The sequence below is a fragment of the Penicillium samsonianum genome (assembly GCF_028829775.1).
Source record: "Penicillium samsonianum strain IBT 33392 chromosome Unknown utg000004l_segment0_segment0, whole genome shotgun sequence".
Lineage (NCBI taxonomy): Eukaryota > Fungi > Ascomycota > Eurotiomycetes > Eurotiales > Aspergillaceae > Penicillium > Penicillium samsonianum.
In genome coordinates this window covers 170,009-184,688 of record NW_026643262.1, presented here as the reverse complement: position 1 = coordinate 184,688, position 14,680 = coordinate 170,009, and the positions used below count along the sequence as shown (strand labels likewise).

Genomic DNA, 14,680 nt, shown 5'->3' with positions numbered 1-14,680 from the left:
CTATACGAGTTTTCCTTTGCTTCTTTTTCCAATATATCTTTGCCGTTGAATTGACAATATGGACCCTGTTCTCGCAGAAAGCAAACTCGCCTATCATGGACTTCAGATGAAATCAACTGATACCGATGGAACAGGTGTCAATCCAGGAAGGGCTCAAACTGATCAAATCAAGCCGCTTATCAAGACTTTTCTTAAGGACATCGACTTAGATCGAAGCATTCGGGTAACTAACGATCATGAGATGAGGAGCGCTGTTTGGCAATACTTTAAAAGTCTGGACCTAGCAGAGAAGACTGAAAGATCGGTCGAACGATCCCTCGACCCCTCGGTGAACTTTGCATATCATGGGTTCACGACTCTTCCTTTCCAGGTGAGGGTGCTATGTGCCATTCAATTCCTCTATATGTTTCTATTGGATGATGTGGCGGAGGAATTCATAGAGGAACTTCAAGTATTTGGTCAAAAGTGAAGTCTACAGCTTGCCTCTATCATAAGTATCCAACTTCATGCTGATCTACGTAGCTTTGTTCTTAATCAACACCACAAGCATCCTCTTCTCACTGGGTTGGATTCTCACCTTCGCAACTTATCGCATTATTACGGCCCATACTGCCACTCTGTGATGACTAAAGGCATGCTTGATTATATCAATGGCCGTGTCATTGAGCATAAGATCAGATCCAGTTTCAAGTTCTCCTCTGAGTCCCGCCTCATGCCTATGTTCTTAAGAACCAAGGTCGGAGGAGCAGAAATCATGGGCCATCTCCTCTATCCTAACTCCGTCTTTCCCGAAGAGGAATACGTTATGCAATATTTCCCCGTCACCCTGGAACTTGTCCTCTTCATTGATTTTACCAATGATATCTTGTCATATTACAAAGAGTTCTGTCTCGACGATGAAAGGGGCAATTTTGTCGCAAATTTCGCCGACACGCATCATGTACAGCATTTGGATGTCTTGCGGTATCTCACGAGCTATACGCCTGGTGTAAGTTTCACGCTCTTGATCTTGCATTGGTTTAGATTACTGACAATTGATTATAGGTCACAAAGTCGGCTTATAAACAGCTTCGGAATAGTCCATCGCTGCTCGCTTTAATTAAGAATTTCACCCAGGGAATGATTATGCTCTTCACAGCGCACCATCGATATCATCTAGTGGAGTTGTTTGCAGATGAGGAATATTTGCAGCCTTATGATATGGATGCATAGGGTTTAGGTGGCTAAATTGCCAAGGAAAAGACGGTTCTCGTCTTTATGGAAATGAGATCGCCCTATTACTACAGGAGTTGTGGTCTGCTAAGTACTCCGTATGAGAAAGTGTCCTGCGATTGACAAAAGCAATATCAATATATATAGCCACAAAAAAGCAAAGTAGCTGGTCCACCCCAGACTCCAATTCTCAGCTGTCACACAAATCCAAAAAGATGCATGTTCCCCCCGACGATCTAGAGAAAACCATGCAGCTATATCACAGCAGTGTAACAACTGGAAGAGGCAAATGCAAATAAATGGGGTAAACAAGCTGTCTTTCAGAAACAAAGATAACAGAGAGAATTATACAATATTGGCGTGATATCATTGAAGCAAGACCTATTGAAGAGAATGAAGAGAATAGACAGCAGAATATACTATATACTATTTTTCGAAGCATGTCCAAATAACTCGAGCCGGTACAACCAGTCACTTTGGTATTCTTGGTGGACTGGAATCGCGTATCTGGGTCTGTCCAAGTCCAGAGTCAGCGTTTCTAATGGCCTGGAGATTTTGCCTGCATAGGTAAAATAATAAAGTAATCACTCCGTGTGGAGTACTACGGGAAGGCCTCTGGGGCTTGCTGAGAGTTGCTCCATTTTGAATCCGAGGTAATCCGAGCTGTCCACTTAATGCTATTGGAAGCCAAAGCTCGATGCATGCTACACATCTTTATCGCAGCGTTGTAGCTGTAGACGCTCGGAGACATGGAGTTCGTCACTGCGAAAGAGGGTTTGGACCTGTTCGAAGACTAAGAGAGAAGGGGGAAAAAAGCAAATATTAGTATAGTATATAATGGATACCTGGATGAGTCAATTGCTTTGTTCGGTGAGAAGATTGACGTGGTATTCTCTACCCACCACTGGCCCACCTGTGGAGCCAAGGTGATAACTGGTGGTCAAGTTCCAGCCCGAACAGCGCGATTACTACGTCTACCTACAAATGAGACGCTTCGACAGCTCAATGACGGAAAAACCCCGGTGGAAATTGCGAAAGAGATCCAAATGCCTCCAAATCTGAAAGAGCGCACAAACCTGCGTGACTATTACGGCTCAATCAGCTACAATGTCAAAGCCATTTATGACAGATATATGAGCTGGTTCGATGAGAATCCCGCTCATCTTTGGCCGCTCAAGCCTGTCGATGAAGCCACTGGATTTGTCAGGTGTATGGGCGGAAACGAAGCAGTTCTCGAAAAGGCCCAGGAGTATCGCACAAACAAGAACCTCCGTTTCGCTGCTACCATCCCAGATAATCTTGCCTTCGCAACTCAAAGCAACCCCGATGAGAAGGAGCTGGCAGCTATGTACACTGAGCTGGGATACAGTTCAGAGAATGCGACCTGGCGGAACATCTACCTCACCGGCGCTTTTGAGCTAGAAAATGGGCCCTAGCCAGTGACCAACGCAATGGCACCTGAGTCATTGATGGCCCTGAGTCTGAACGAGCTATTCAACACAATCGCTGTCCGTATCAATGGATCTGAGGCATTCAAGCAACCTGAAAAGTATCTTGGGAAAGAAATTACCATTGATTTCATGGTCACGGACTTGGAACAACCCAAAGGGATTGGTGCTGGCTGGCACCTAAGGTTGAGCAATGTTGCCTTGACTGGGCAGGTAGCTCCCTATGTGGCCTCTCAAGCTGTGGAGAGTACTTATGCTACCATGACTGTCTGGCTTAAGCATACGGAACTCATGGAGCTTGTCGGAGCTGCGGTGGCTGACCACCTCTGGGGGTGTGGCCGCTTGGGCTAATATCACGTTCTGGATTGCGGTGCCCAACCCTGCATTTAACATTGTCACTCCTTGAAAATATACAGTCAAATTGCTTCAAGAGAGATGAAGATACATACATGTGTGTATTCCTGCCCGATGTATCGTAGAATGTACTGAGTAGATCCAATGACATCAGAGAACCCACCCAATCACAACACTCTTATTTTCTTCTGCCCCTCTATATTCTCACTCTCAACACATCACATCTTTCAATTCTATATACCATGTCTTGGTCCCAGAAGACCTTTAGTCTGCCCTCTCGCAGCCGCGGCTCCTACCTTATCACCGACCATGTCCTCCAGGAGGTCCCCGAGATCCGAGACTACAAAGTCGGCATGCTGAATCTGTTCGTGCAACACACCAGCTGTGCGCTTTCGCTGAATGAGAACTGGGATGACGATGTTCGCGCCGATATGAGTGACGCCCTGGATCGCATTGCGCCTATGGATAAGAAGGGAAATCTGTATCGTCATTCCGCCGAGGGCGAGGATGATATGCCGGTATGTGTTTGGAAATAGCAGGAGATTGGGGATTGGGGATTGGGGATAGATCGCTATGCTCGTTTCAAGAGTCTAGAGGCTACCTCTGACTATCCTCCCCGGTTCATTTTACTCTCTTCGAAATCAGGCACTAATTCACCACAGGCTCACATCAAATCTGCGCTCATTGGCGCTTCGGTCAATATCCCTATCACGAACGGTCGCTTGGCAACAGGAACATGGCAGGGCATTTGGTACCTGGAGTTCCGGACGAGTCGACACAGTCGCAAGGTTGTGGCGACGATCCAGGGCCAAAAGGCTTGACGGGATGGGGCTGAGCGCGGGCCATTGTGATTTATCTAGGATGTCCCGGCTACGACTGATGCAAGATATAAAAAAAAATAGGGACTTAGGTTGGCAAGAGAGTCGACATATGACCCGGATTGTATGGGATCATCATATGCAGGTAGTCGAAGTAGTACACACATTTTTGAGGACAATACCATCATCACACACGATCGAGGAGCAGCGGATCCATTCATCGATATTCTGTACACGGCCTCAGGCCCAAAACCAAATGAAAAACGCAAATTGTGCAACGCCGATAAAAGGAAATCTCATGCTAGCCGTCTATCGCTGCTCCAAGCCACCCTCTGTCACACGCTGCGACTCGTTCACCTCGGCGGCGTCACCGGTGGGCTCGAGGGGGTAGCTGGTGGCGGGCAGGGACTTCAAGTAAGCGCGGTGCTGTTCCTGGGCCTAGAGAGATGTTAGCAAAGATCCAATCGTAGCCGGTGAGAAGACGGAGGATATAAGTGGACATACAAAGGGAACACCGCAGTATCCGCAGGTAGCGATCTCGGGCTTGTCAGTGTTGATGAAGACCTTGGGGTGGCCGAGAGGGCCACCGCCACCATCACAGCTGACAACCTTGGACTTTGTCCAGCGGACGGGCTGTCTGTGAATGAGCTCGATAGCGGCATATGGTTGCGGCTAAAGAGTAGCAAGTTAGTCTTAGTTCTTGATATGCATTGCCAATAGCAATTGCATAAGCACTGCTATTTTCAATGGATTCGCACCTGAGTCTCCATGATTGTCTGCTCAAAGCGAGGTCCAACCATGGCTCTCTCGCGCGGCTGCTGGTTGGCGGCCCAGGTGGTAGCGCGGTTCGGGGCCTGCATGCTCCGGATGCGCTCGCCAACCTCGGGAGCCTCCTGGAGAGTACCGTCGCTACGCTGACGTCCAAACTCCTCAGTAGGCTCGGCATTGGTTGCGGAGACATTCGGCACGGGCTTCCGCGGGGTCGGGTCGTTGACTTGGATAGGGTTCTCGTTCAGACGGGGCACGGTTGAGGAGTATGCGCGGACAACGAAGCGCGGGCGGACCGACGCAAAGGTCGCAAGTCTGCGGCCACAGGACATCATACTGGGCAAGTTTCCCCGGGGTGGTTGGTTATGACGGAGGACACAAAGAGCGTTGGCAAGGGACCAGGTGCAAGTCGGCACTGAATAATCCGCGAGGTGTGGTTTGGTGGGTTCTCACCGCTTGCTGGTTTGAGATAGCTCCACCCTGCACTTTGGATTTTCTGCCGCGTCATTTTATTTTGCGCTTCCCCAAGTGAAAGTGGTTTGACATCTTCCTCTTGTTTTTCAAATTGGGTTTCATATCCATTGAGATTTTACTTTCAACTCATTATGGCTGGCTCTTCCTCCCCGGCTGGAAAGCCTGAGAAGACCATGTCGTCAAATCTATTGACCATGAAGGTATGAATGACAGTTTCCTGATTAACAGCCATGCAACTAACACTATATCCTAGTTTATGCGACGCGCCGCAGCTGCAAAAGAAACTCAAAGCCCATCTTCTGATGTCAGCCCGCACAATTCCAAACGCCCCCGTCTCTCCACCGAGGCTGAGAGCCCCCACACCTCAGATATGGATGCAATCGCGGCTGCGCTTGCTGCCGAAGAAGAAAAGCGACAGCAAGCTGTCGCACGAGCAGCTGCAGAGGCGGGCGAGACACATTGGGTTCTGGATGTCCCTGCTACTTCACAATCCACTCAACAGCCTATGGTATTGGCAGCAGACTCGCTAGATGCAGATGACGATGACTACTCCGGTGGACGGCGGGCGTATGGCAATTTCAAGCGCAAAGAGCGCAAGGTCAGTCTTTTTATCTCTCGCATTTGATATTTTGTACTCATTTCTTCTTAGCCACAAACTACACCACGGAAGGAGGGCAATGGGGATGATGAGGATGATTACGATGAAGATGAAGACGCTTTAATCAACCCGTCGAATCCACAAGAGGTCACCAAAATGATGGAAAAGGCCAGACTCAAGGCAGAAGCTAAAGCGAGGGGAAACACACGACAGACGAAGCTGTCTGAACTCACTAGTATATCTGGGTCTGGCCGGGGGTCTTTGTTGGGAGCCCCGTCTTCTGACAAGAAGAAGAAGAAGCGCAAGAGTTACTAAACAGAAGATTTTCCACGAGATATCCAACTCAGATGTTTTGATTGGCGTTTTAGCATAGCATGTATGGCGTCTTGGGGTTCTATCAATCAATTCATTCTCAGTATCACCCCCTGGTGGTAAATGCTTAGCAATCAATATAATACGTGGTTGTTACTGGTGACTATCTACCTGGCGACACCTCTATTCAAATATCCTTAATCGATCGCTAGGGCTCTTCTTCCGGACCAAGAACATATTTTCCTTGCTGCGGTCATCGACCTTCAGTCCGGCCATGGAGGTGGATGTTTGGGCGACAACTTTTCCCTCGCGTATACGTCGAGTGTGCAAGAAGAGCTCTTCCTGGAAATCGTCGGTTATCCACTTTTTGATAATAATATAGTTGGCGTCGTGCTATATCAGACAACATTAGCCTCTAAACATATACCATATCCTTTACGGTGTAGTACTAACCTCATCCCAATCCCAAGGCAGATTATATGCCACCAATGTATCTGGTATCAGGTGCTTACGGTGGACCTAGAGAATAGCATCAGCATTGGTATCTCCAGGGCTATACGATGATGGATGTAGATATCCTACCTTAATCCATGTGGTCTTCGTTTCTTCCTTTTCCTCCTTCTCTGTCTCGTCCTTCCCTTCTTTATTTCTCTTGTTCTTCTTGTTCTTGATTTGTTCAATCTCCTCCTCGGTGTAACCAATGCTACGCAGATGTTCTCTAAACTGCTTTTCCTTCTGCTTGGTGCGTTCTTGCTCGAGCTTCCATCTTTCAATTGCAGTTTCCTTGTGGGCAATATGCTTCTCAGACTTCTCCGAGATCCGGTATGGCTTTTGACTGTCCTTCTCGGTCATTTCCAATATAAACTTCTCCCTCTCATCATCCTCCGTCTCTCGCTGCACCTTTGACTCTGCCTTTTTTAACTTTCCCTTCGGCATCTTCCTCTCGATATCTTTCTTTTCGGTCAGGTCAAAGCTGTTCAACCCCAGGCGTTGTTCTGCATTCGCACTCTGAGCTTCCTCTTCTTGTCTTGTTTCCGGGGCTTCATCTTCGTCTGTTCTCACTTGTGGCAGGTAAAAGAGGGCAAGTTTCTGTAAATGCCCAGCCACATGCTGCTGGAACCCAACAGAAGGAAGGTGTTTTTGGTTGCAAATGGCACATTGATAAGAAGTATCAGTGATCGGATGTGCTTGCTGGACATGGGCGTACCACTGTCGACTACTTCCGTATAGCCTATTTGGCGTTGAACACTCGGGAAAGACGCACACATACGGCATCAAGTCGCGGAGAATGTGTCGCGCCCATGCTTGCTCATCTCGAACAGTGATGGTGTAGAAGCAATACGGACATTTGAACGGGTTTTGCTGGTGCCCCTTTTGAGGAATCAGTGGTATATCTGTGCCTCCGTATATTCCGTCGGACTGGTAGTCATTGTATGAGGTTTCGGTTACGCCATCTTCAGAGGCCAACTCGTCGGGTTGATTTCTCTCCTTAAATGCATTGTTAAGGGGAGGTTCTGGCGGCATCGTCGACTTCTCATCTTCTGGATAAATGCCATGGCTCAACTTCGCATGGTGTCTTTCACGGTATTTCAAAATGGCTCTTTGTCGCGCCATCGTTGAACTGAGTCGATCGATCACCACTTTATCTGCGTGAGGATATTTGTTGGAAGCATGCTGCTTAGCCCAGAATACAAATGGCTCGGCGTCCACTTTTCGTGTTCCAATCAGCCGGTCATGATGTGCTGGTTGGGGAATCATCATAGACATCTGGTAGAGATCGGTTATTGCTTCGAGGAGGCCTTGATGAATTTGTTGAACCTCCGTTATGCTGTCGTCGTCTTCGGGGTAGTCTCCCAGACCCTCAACCCCTTCGAGTGGATATTGATTCTCGGTGTCTGCATCTTCCTCCAGGACCTCTGCGAGGTCTAAGAGCAGCTCTTTGACTCTCTTCAGAAGCGACAAGATCTGGTCTTTTATATGGGATGCATCCCTCAGGCGGTAATCCAAAGAAGACTGTCCGATCTGAGCGATATTTGCGGCCCATACTCGTAATCGGCCCAATTCATCATTCCATGCTTGCAGGGGGACTTCGGGGATATATCTAGCGAGGCTATCCGAAGTAATCAAGGAGTTGAACTCGGTAAGACAGCCCTGGAGGAGGTCTGGCACATTTGCCATCTTATTTGGTTTGACGCGAGGTTTATTGATGTAGTCCTTGGAGTATGAAGTATGGCCCCCCTATAGTGCGGGGTATTGCACCTAGAGGGGTCAACAAGTCAGCCTACAGAAACCTCATCTTGACTCGTCAACAGGTAAAAGCCTTGGAAGATGGTGACTGGCATCGAGGCGGCGGGTCTCGCTCTTGCCATTCTTCCTCTTCTTATAAACCAAGTCGACGCCTACGCTCTCGGCATCGAGAAGATCAAACTTTTAAGGCGATACCGACGGGACTTCAAAGGATATTCGGTGGGACTGAAAACCCAGCGCACCATCTTGCTGAATACGCTAGAGCAAGCCCTCGAAGGTGTCGTCGACGACGAAGATGAGATATCCCAACTCATTAACAACCCACAAGGCAAAGAATGGGCAAACGCAGCTCTGCAAGGTCGTCTACGCAGAAAGCTGAACCGAAATTACGATATATTCTTACAGAATATGACTTCTCTCTCGGATTTACTTGAATATCTATCTCGAAAGCTACAAATTACCGAAGACCGGACGAACGTGAGTTATTCTACTGATCTACTTCTTATTTTTGTACTGACGTTGGAGTGACCCTATCAGTCAGCCCCCGAAACCTGGGATCTATGGAAATTCCGTAAGATCCTTAGCAAGGCGGTTTACGACGATCTCCTTACAAAGATCAACGCGGCAAATACAATATTGAAGCTTCTGATTGACCAGTCCGATCACCGGGAAACAAGTAAGAAAAGGCGGCAGTCCTGGAGCCCCCTCCTACAGCGATACAAAAAGGCACGCAAGAATGCTGAAGGGCTATTTCAAACCATTATTGAAGGAAATTACTGGCGCTGTAGTTGTAAAGAGCAACACAGTGTCCAGCTTCAACTACAAACCAATCCTCTAAAGAGTGCCGAGGATCACCCTCTCAGCAACTCTCAATCTCAGTTCCGGATGCTCTTTTCCAACAAGGCAGCGGCAACAAGTAATACGAACCCAGATTGCTTATTGACCTGGACAGAAGTGGTCTTTAAGCCTTCGCGGGTTGAAGAGGTCGTGGAACTTGCCACTCTCACCCTTTGCGACGATTCCACGTTCCACAAGGTCCCAAGGAGATCTAGGGCTCAGCTCAACGGTTCTACTCTCATAGAGGAAGCATCAGAAATAACTCTTGAGCCTCCATCTATCCAGCCCATTCAGGACTTTTGTTCATCTCTTCATATTGCCGAAATGAACAGTGGGCAGCAAAAGACCATTGGTTTCATTTCCAACGAGATGAATACCTCTTTTCGGTACACAATGGATGCAGTGAAGAGACTCCCAAAAGGAGTCCCACAAAAGCCTCTTGGGGAAGTTCTTTCAAAAATCAGTCGTCGTGATCGGCTCTATATTGCTACCGGCCTAGCATGTGGTGTGGTTCAATTCTGTGGCAATTGGCTGAAATCCTCATGGGATAGCTCCGATGTCCATCTGGCTGCTGCGGACGACGGTTACAGTGTATTGCTGGACAATCTATATCTCTCATGGCCTCTTCTCCCTCTTGATACTGGGAGAGAGACTTACAACTCGGCGCACTATCCCAATGTACGAGGCAATCTTCTGTTGCCTTTAGGGCTTGCACTGGTGGAACTGTCACTTGGGAAATCCCTAAGTGTATTCTTTACTCCGGAGGATGAGCACCAGGAGCCTTTAGTCACTAAATTCCGGGTCGCTTCAAGGCTTGTCGACAATGTGCACCAGGAAAGTGGCACGCACTATGCAGAAGCAGTTCATAGCTGCCTCTACTGGTCTGGCATAATCTCACTGTCCAATGAGCAAAAGTTCGTGGAACGTGTCTTTGATAACATTGTCTCTCCTTTACTGAAGGACTTGGTAAATTTCGAAGGTCTTGCGTGAAGATTTGAAGTTATTCTCATAAAACAATAACTCTCTCATTTCTCCTTATGCCACAATACGAAAGGTCACATTCTTCACATACAACAAATAAGTAAAAAGATATAAAGGCGCCTCTGGATTTTTACAGAGGAATCGATGTAAGTAGCACGCATTCTGCTCCTAATACACAACATACTATCTAGACATACCAAGTAATAATAAGAGTTTGCTTGGTGTAGTTCACCTTCCTCGTAATCCTGGGCCAACTAATCCCAAACAATAACCAATGTACATTGTATATATACTCGGCCCTAAACTCTGTTAAGGGCCTCACCAAGTCTAAGGCGCTGACCCTAACCTGACTCTGCGCTGATAAAAGCATTGTGAAGTGGAAAAAGACACTATACATAGAGATACCCAAGTAGCAACTGGCTCTCCTCGAAAACAAGCAAAAAGAAAACCATCAAAGCTTCGCCTTCTCCTCCTGCTTCTTCTTCTCCCACCCCTTCTGCGTCGCAAAATTCACAATCAAATTCCAAGCAGCAACCCCAACCCCAACGGGTGGAACAACCAACAACGCCCACGCCCACCACCTCGGACTCGACGCAGCAATACTAGCCATAGCCCCCTTAACAGCAAACTCCAGCTCCGCCTTATCGGCATCATTCCAAACCACCACCCCGCGCCCCGTCGTCGTCCCCCGGAACTCCGCCTGCGTCGCTTTCGTCCGCACATCCCCCTGACTCCGGACCCGGTTCTCCGCATCCTCGGCTGTAAGATGCGCATCGCGGGCGCGCAACCGCGCCGTTTGGATTTCAGGATCGTGAACCCCGACCACAATCACCGTTCCGCAGATGAGATCCATACCGCTCTCGAAGAGGAGCGGTACATCCAGAACGACCGCCCATTGGCCACGCAGGTAGTGGTAGATTAGGGCTTTGTAGACTTCCCACCGTACGGCGGGGTGGACGATGCCGTTGAGGACTTGTCGGTCGCGTTTGCGCTCTTCCGTGCTGCCGAAGACGCGCCGCCCCAGGGCTGGCCGATTCAGTGGCTTCCCGTTCGGGTTTGTGGGCGCATCGTCCAATAGTAGGTCTGGAGTGCTGGGGCCGAAATATTGAACGATTGCTTTGTAGCCTGCGGTGCCGGGTTCGACCACTTTACGGGCGAGGAGATCGGCGTCGATTATTGGGAGGGAGTAGGGTGGTGTGGAGAGGATGGATGAGACGGTTGACTTGCCCGTTGCTATTGAGCCGGTAAGCCCGATGATCAGCATTTTGGCTTTAAGATAATGAGTTGCAGAGTTGCAGAGTTGTAGAAGTTGAAGTTGCTCAATGCGGGGAGATAAAATTAGCCTCGGCTCCGCATTGGGCGTGTTTTTCATGTACGTCAGGTCACCTATGCAGCTATGCAGTAGGAGATTCTGGATTCTCTAAATTACAATCTGCTCCCAGTAACTAATTTGCTATATATGCGATTTTATCAATCTTCGGGAAATCCTTGCAGTCTCAGTTGCGACTCAGTTGCGACCGACAGATATCCTCGGCGTGCACTCGTGCACTTATAGATGCATCCTAGAGCACTGCAATATGAGTGCGCATATACGCAGAGCAAGACGCTTAACCCAAGACGGTAAAAAGGGGAGTCGGCTTATGTGGCTGATTTCTTCAATTCATCAATTCAAGTTTCCGGCAATCCATGTGAAGTGTCTTGTGCTTGGCCCTTCCATCCAATATCCGGCCACCCCTTGGGCAGCGAGGAGAATGGTGGCAGGGAATAGCGGTCATCACAGCCACCTTCCCATGGGCAGGTTAGATTGCACAGTCCAAACACTTTGCAATAACATTCCTTCGCATTGGGGCAATGCATAGGGTCCTTTCCAAATATCACTGGAGAAAATGTCAGCTTTCGATCGGAACTGAGTAGGTTGCCTGGAAAACACATACTATGCCATGAATATTCCATAATTCGTCCACTCAAATCATCTTCTAGCGGCGTGTCCGCCAGCCAAGTGCGGAAGCGCTCGTAGTCACTGCGCGGCCGTTCCAGCACCTTGGCGCGAGACACAGCAAATTGCGCGCAACAAGACACGCCTACCTCCTCGGGGATTGGTATCCCAGGGAATAGCTCCATGAATCCATTCTTGAAGTATTCGCCGGCATGTACGTTGCTGCGATGCGTATCGGTGAGGGGACGGATTTCTACCGGGCACCCGAGGGTCCAAACACATCGTAGGTTGACGTATCCTTGCTCTTGTAGGTATGGAATCTGGAAGTTTCGGAGTGGTGGGATGCCGTCGTAGTATGGGTCGTCGTTGTGCCATTGGTAGCGTTTCGAGTGGATGAAGAGCATTGTGTCTGGTAGATTATCGTAATTGTCGATGATGTATCTGGTTCAACAGCTCGAGTCAGTATGGGGTAAAAGAGGTAATACACATTGCGTGTCGGACTCACGTCAAATACACCATCGACTCCCGCCCTTTGTTGCGCGTCACCGTCAACGGCGCGTGCTTGTCATCCACCACGTAGATACTTTTCGTCCAGTCGGGGAAGTATTCTGACAGCCATGACGTGTCATCGCTTTTCATGCTGGCGACGACCATATCCTTGGGTCTCGGTACAGAAGGACGAGCCAGCTCGTCTGGTTGTTTTGTCGATTCATGTTCATGTATCTGCGCATAGCTGCCTGTTTCGATCTTCACGGGGGATTTCGTTGTTGAAAAGAATAAAAGGTACAGGGCGATAACGATGAAGATGGTAAGGAAGATAGCTTTCATCCGACTGCGACGTCGGGGGCCCTGAGGCCCACTAGGAGCGAACAACATGTTGGAGGGAGGGCAGTCTGCCCAGGTGGTCAAGTCATTGAGGGGGGAAAAGCTAACGGTCAACGGGAAAATCAAGGCCCCGGGGGAGCTCAAGAAATCCGGGGAAGACAAGTAGAATATACTTGGGATACCAATCAAATACTAATCCATGTAGTATCTGGGTGGGTAATAAATCCTGCAATTGTCAGAGACATCGGGAGGTCGACGTGTCGCAAGTTCAAAGTTCTCCACAGCCAAGCTCGATGTTTTGGCGCTACACTTAATAGCTTCGAGCTCACAATTATAGCCATAACAGCTATAAAATAACTAAAATATATATAAAATAAAGCTTATTTACCAATTACTTAACAGTGGGTAGGTTGATATGTTCTTATATTGATGCGTTATATATAGATCAAATTGGTTTGACCAAAATATATACATCTGATATTGGGCCACCAGGACCTGTTACCTATTCATCATATTCACCCTATTGGCATGCATCAATATGTCCCAAGTACCAATTATGTGCCTCAATATCCGGGTTCAACGTCCCCGCATTTCCAGAACTCGCACCCACGCCTTCAATGACATCAATATCAGACGAGGTCACCGTCGTATCGTCGTCACTAGTAATCCAGTACTCAGGACTTGCGTGGCTGAACCCAACACTTGCAGGTGGTAACTTAGGCACTAAGTCATCTTGATGCGTCACTCGCCAAAGACTGCCCTGGTTCGTGATATGTTCAGCCAGAGCCTTATTGCCCACCCGTGGCTGGCCATAGGAATACTATAGTCTCGTTGTGAGTATACACACTATTATTAAGGCCAACTGCGAAACATGGTGCTTACCACGTTTGGTTTATATCCCGCACCTCGAAGCACAGTACCTCCTAACGTGGCAACAGCTCCGCCAAAGCTGTGGCCTGTTAGGACGAGAGTGTAGCCCGGGTATGTTGTCTGTGCGGCCTTGATCTTGGATGTCAGATCATCCGCGACAGTCTCCCAGGATTCCAAGAACCCGCTGTGGGCTTCGCAATCGCTGCAAATACTACTGGCATCGGTCAAGCCAAAGTTGATGTTCGCAATCCAAGTACTTATTGTGCGGCTACCCCGGAATGAGACGACGAGTAGCTTGTTTGTTTTGTCGACCGCGAGGAAGCCGGCGACATCACCATAGCTGCAGGATCTGATAGGTGTCACTGTATTAGCGAACAGTTTGTGAATGACGTTTGTGATTTGGTCTCATACTTATCAAACTCGTATAGAGTAATTGTGTCAGCGGACTCCACTAAAGGACAGTTGCCTTCCTCGCAGGATAGCGCATCGCCGGTTGAATTGTTATTGTTCGTGCAGTATGACGCCGCAGCCCACTGAGAGAATAGGGTTAATTGACCAAGCACATCAGTCGACACATCTGTTGCTTGCGTCAGTTAGTCCGTTACCAGAGGACATGAACAAAAAGCGAACGTATATCCATACCTCGAGGAACAGAACGAGAAGGAGCAGCAACCGTTGGCACCGCAAGAGCAGCGATACCCCCAAGCAGACCAAGAAGAAGCATTATGAAGACCTGTGGAGTAGGGCTTTCTCAACGGCGAGTATGCACACACCTGGAGATAGCCATACAGACCCGGCTTCCTTATGTATGGCGAATCCATATGGATCCGTACAGATACCAAGAAACGTCCGAAACATCTTCAAGGAGCGGGGTATAGCGCCCACTCTTTCGTAGATTAAATCGTTTCCCGAATCAGCTCTATCTCCGGGTTCATGGCGCATATTTCACGCGTGACCGGTGGGATTCCGGTGGGATCGACATGGAATTCATCCATGGATG

At 48.5% G+C, this 14,680-nt stretch overlaps 11 protein-coding genes across 11 annotated transcripts; 6 read left to right on the top strand and 5 right to left on the bottom strand.

Annotated features, from left to right (window-relative positions):
* Positions 1–58: 58 nt before the first annotated feature.
* N7471_006965 (uncharacterized protein) lies at positions 59–1,212 on the top strand (the record flags this gene model as incomplete). Its single annotated transcript, XM_057279684.1, has 3 exons — positions 59–465; positions 523–988; positions 1,045–1,212. 3 exons carry the CDS (start codon positions 59–61, stop codon positions 1,210–1,212), a joined length of 1,041 nt encoding a protein of 346 aa, XP_057133944.1.
* A 1,046-nt stretch (positions 1,213–2,258) lies between these two features.
* On the top strand, positions 2,259–2,648 carry N7471_006964 (beta-lactamase domain-containing protein; the record flags this gene model as incomplete). Its single annotated transcript, XM_057279683.1, has 1 exon — positions 2,259–2,648. One exon carries the CDS (start codon positions 2,259–2,261, stop codon positions 2,646–2,648), a length of 390 nt encoding a protein of 129 aa, XP_057133943.1.
* Positions 2,649–2,663: 15 nt separating this feature from the next.
* Positions 2,664–3,011, top strand: N7471_006963 (uncharacterized protein; the record flags this gene model as incomplete). The annotated part of the gene is made up of 1 exon (XM_057279682.1): positions 2,664–3,011. One exon carries the CDS (start codon positions 2,664–2,666, stop codon positions 3,009–3,011), a length of 348 nt encoding a protein of 115 aa, XP_057133942.1.
* Positions 3,012–3,256: 245 nt separating this feature from the next.
* N7471_006962 (YjbQ family protein) lies at positions 3,257–3,835 on the top strand (the record flags this gene model as incomplete). The annotated part of the gene is made up of 2 exons (XM_057279681.1): positions 3,257–3,532; positions 3,677–3,835. The coding sequence occupies 2 exons, from the start codon at positions 3,257–3,259 to the stop codon at positions 3,833–3,835; spliced, it is 435 nt and encodes a 144-aa protein (XP_057133941.1).
* A 306-nt stretch (positions 3,836–4,141) lies between these two features.
* Positions 4,142–4,935, bottom strand: N7471_006961 (zinc-finger domain-containing protein; the record flags this gene model as incomplete). The annotated part of the gene is made up of 3 exons (XM_057279680.1): positions 4,142–4,270; positions 4,337–4,504; positions 4,591–4,935. 3 exons carry the CDS (start codon positions 4,933–4,935, stop codon positions 4,142–4,144), a joined length of 642 nt encoding a protein of 213 aa, XP_057133940.1.
* Positions 4,936–5,205: 270 nt separating this feature from the next.
* N7471_006960 (uncharacterized protein) lies at positions 5,206–5,987 on the top strand (the record flags this gene model as incomplete). The annotated part of the gene is made up of 3 exons (XM_057279679.1): positions 5,206–5,274; positions 5,328–5,672; positions 5,724–5,987. The coding sequence occupies 3 exons, from the start codon at positions 5,206–5,208 to the stop codon at positions 5,985–5,987; spliced, it is 678 nt and encodes a 225-aa protein (XP_057133939.1).
* A 180-nt stretch (positions 5,988–6,167) lies between these two features.
* N7471_006959 (uncharacterized protein) lies at positions 6,168–8,162 on the bottom strand (the record flags this gene model as incomplete). Its single annotated transcript, XM_057279678.1, has 3 exons — positions 6,168–6,377; positions 6,438–6,503; positions 6,567–8,162. 3 exons carry the CDS (start codon positions 8,160–8,162, stop codon positions 6,168–6,170), a joined length of 1,872 nt encoding a protein of 623 aa, XP_057133938.1.
* A 150-nt stretch (positions 8,163–8,312) lies between these two features.
* On the top strand, positions 8,313–10,058 carry N7471_006958 (uncharacterized protein; the record flags this gene model as incomplete). Its single annotated transcript, XM_057279677.1, has 2 exons — positions 8,313–8,708; positions 8,769–10,058. The coding sequence occupies 2 exons, from the start codon at positions 8,313–8,315 to the stop codon at positions 10,056–10,058; spliced, it is 1,686 nt and encodes a 561-aa protein (XP_057133937.1).
* A 442-nt stretch (positions 10,059–10,500) lies between these two features.
* On the bottom strand, positions 10,501–11,313 carry N7471_006957 (putative dephospho-CoA kinase; the record flags this gene model as incomplete). The annotated part of the gene is made up of 1 exon (XM_057279676.1): positions 10,501–11,313. The coding sequence occupies one exon, from the start codon at positions 11,311–11,313 to the stop codon at positions 10,501–10,503; it is 813 nt and encodes a 270-aa protein (XP_057133936.1).
* A 404-nt stretch (positions 11,314–11,717) lies between these two features.
* Positions 11,718–12,861, bottom strand: N7471_006956 (DUF3431 domain-containing protein; the record flags this gene model as incomplete). The annotated part of the gene is made up of 3 exons (XM_057279675.1): positions 11,718–11,926; positions 11,984–12,426; positions 12,491–12,861. The coding sequence occupies 3 exons, from the start codon at positions 12,859–12,861 to the stop codon at positions 11,718–11,720; spliced, it is 1,023 nt and encodes a 340-aa protein (XP_057133935.1).
* A 469-nt stretch (positions 12,862–13,330) lies between these two features.
* N7471_006955 (lipase family protein) lies at positions 13,331–14,404 on the bottom strand (the record flags this gene model as incomplete). The annotated part of the gene is made up of 4 exons (XM_057279674.1): positions 13,331–13,630; positions 13,693–14,029; positions 14,092–14,257; positions 14,323–14,404. 4 exons carry the CDS (start codon positions 14,402–14,404, stop codon positions 13,331–13,333), a joined length of 885 nt encoding a protein of 294 aa, XP_057133934.1.
* Positions 14,405–14,680: the final 276 nt, after the last annotated feature.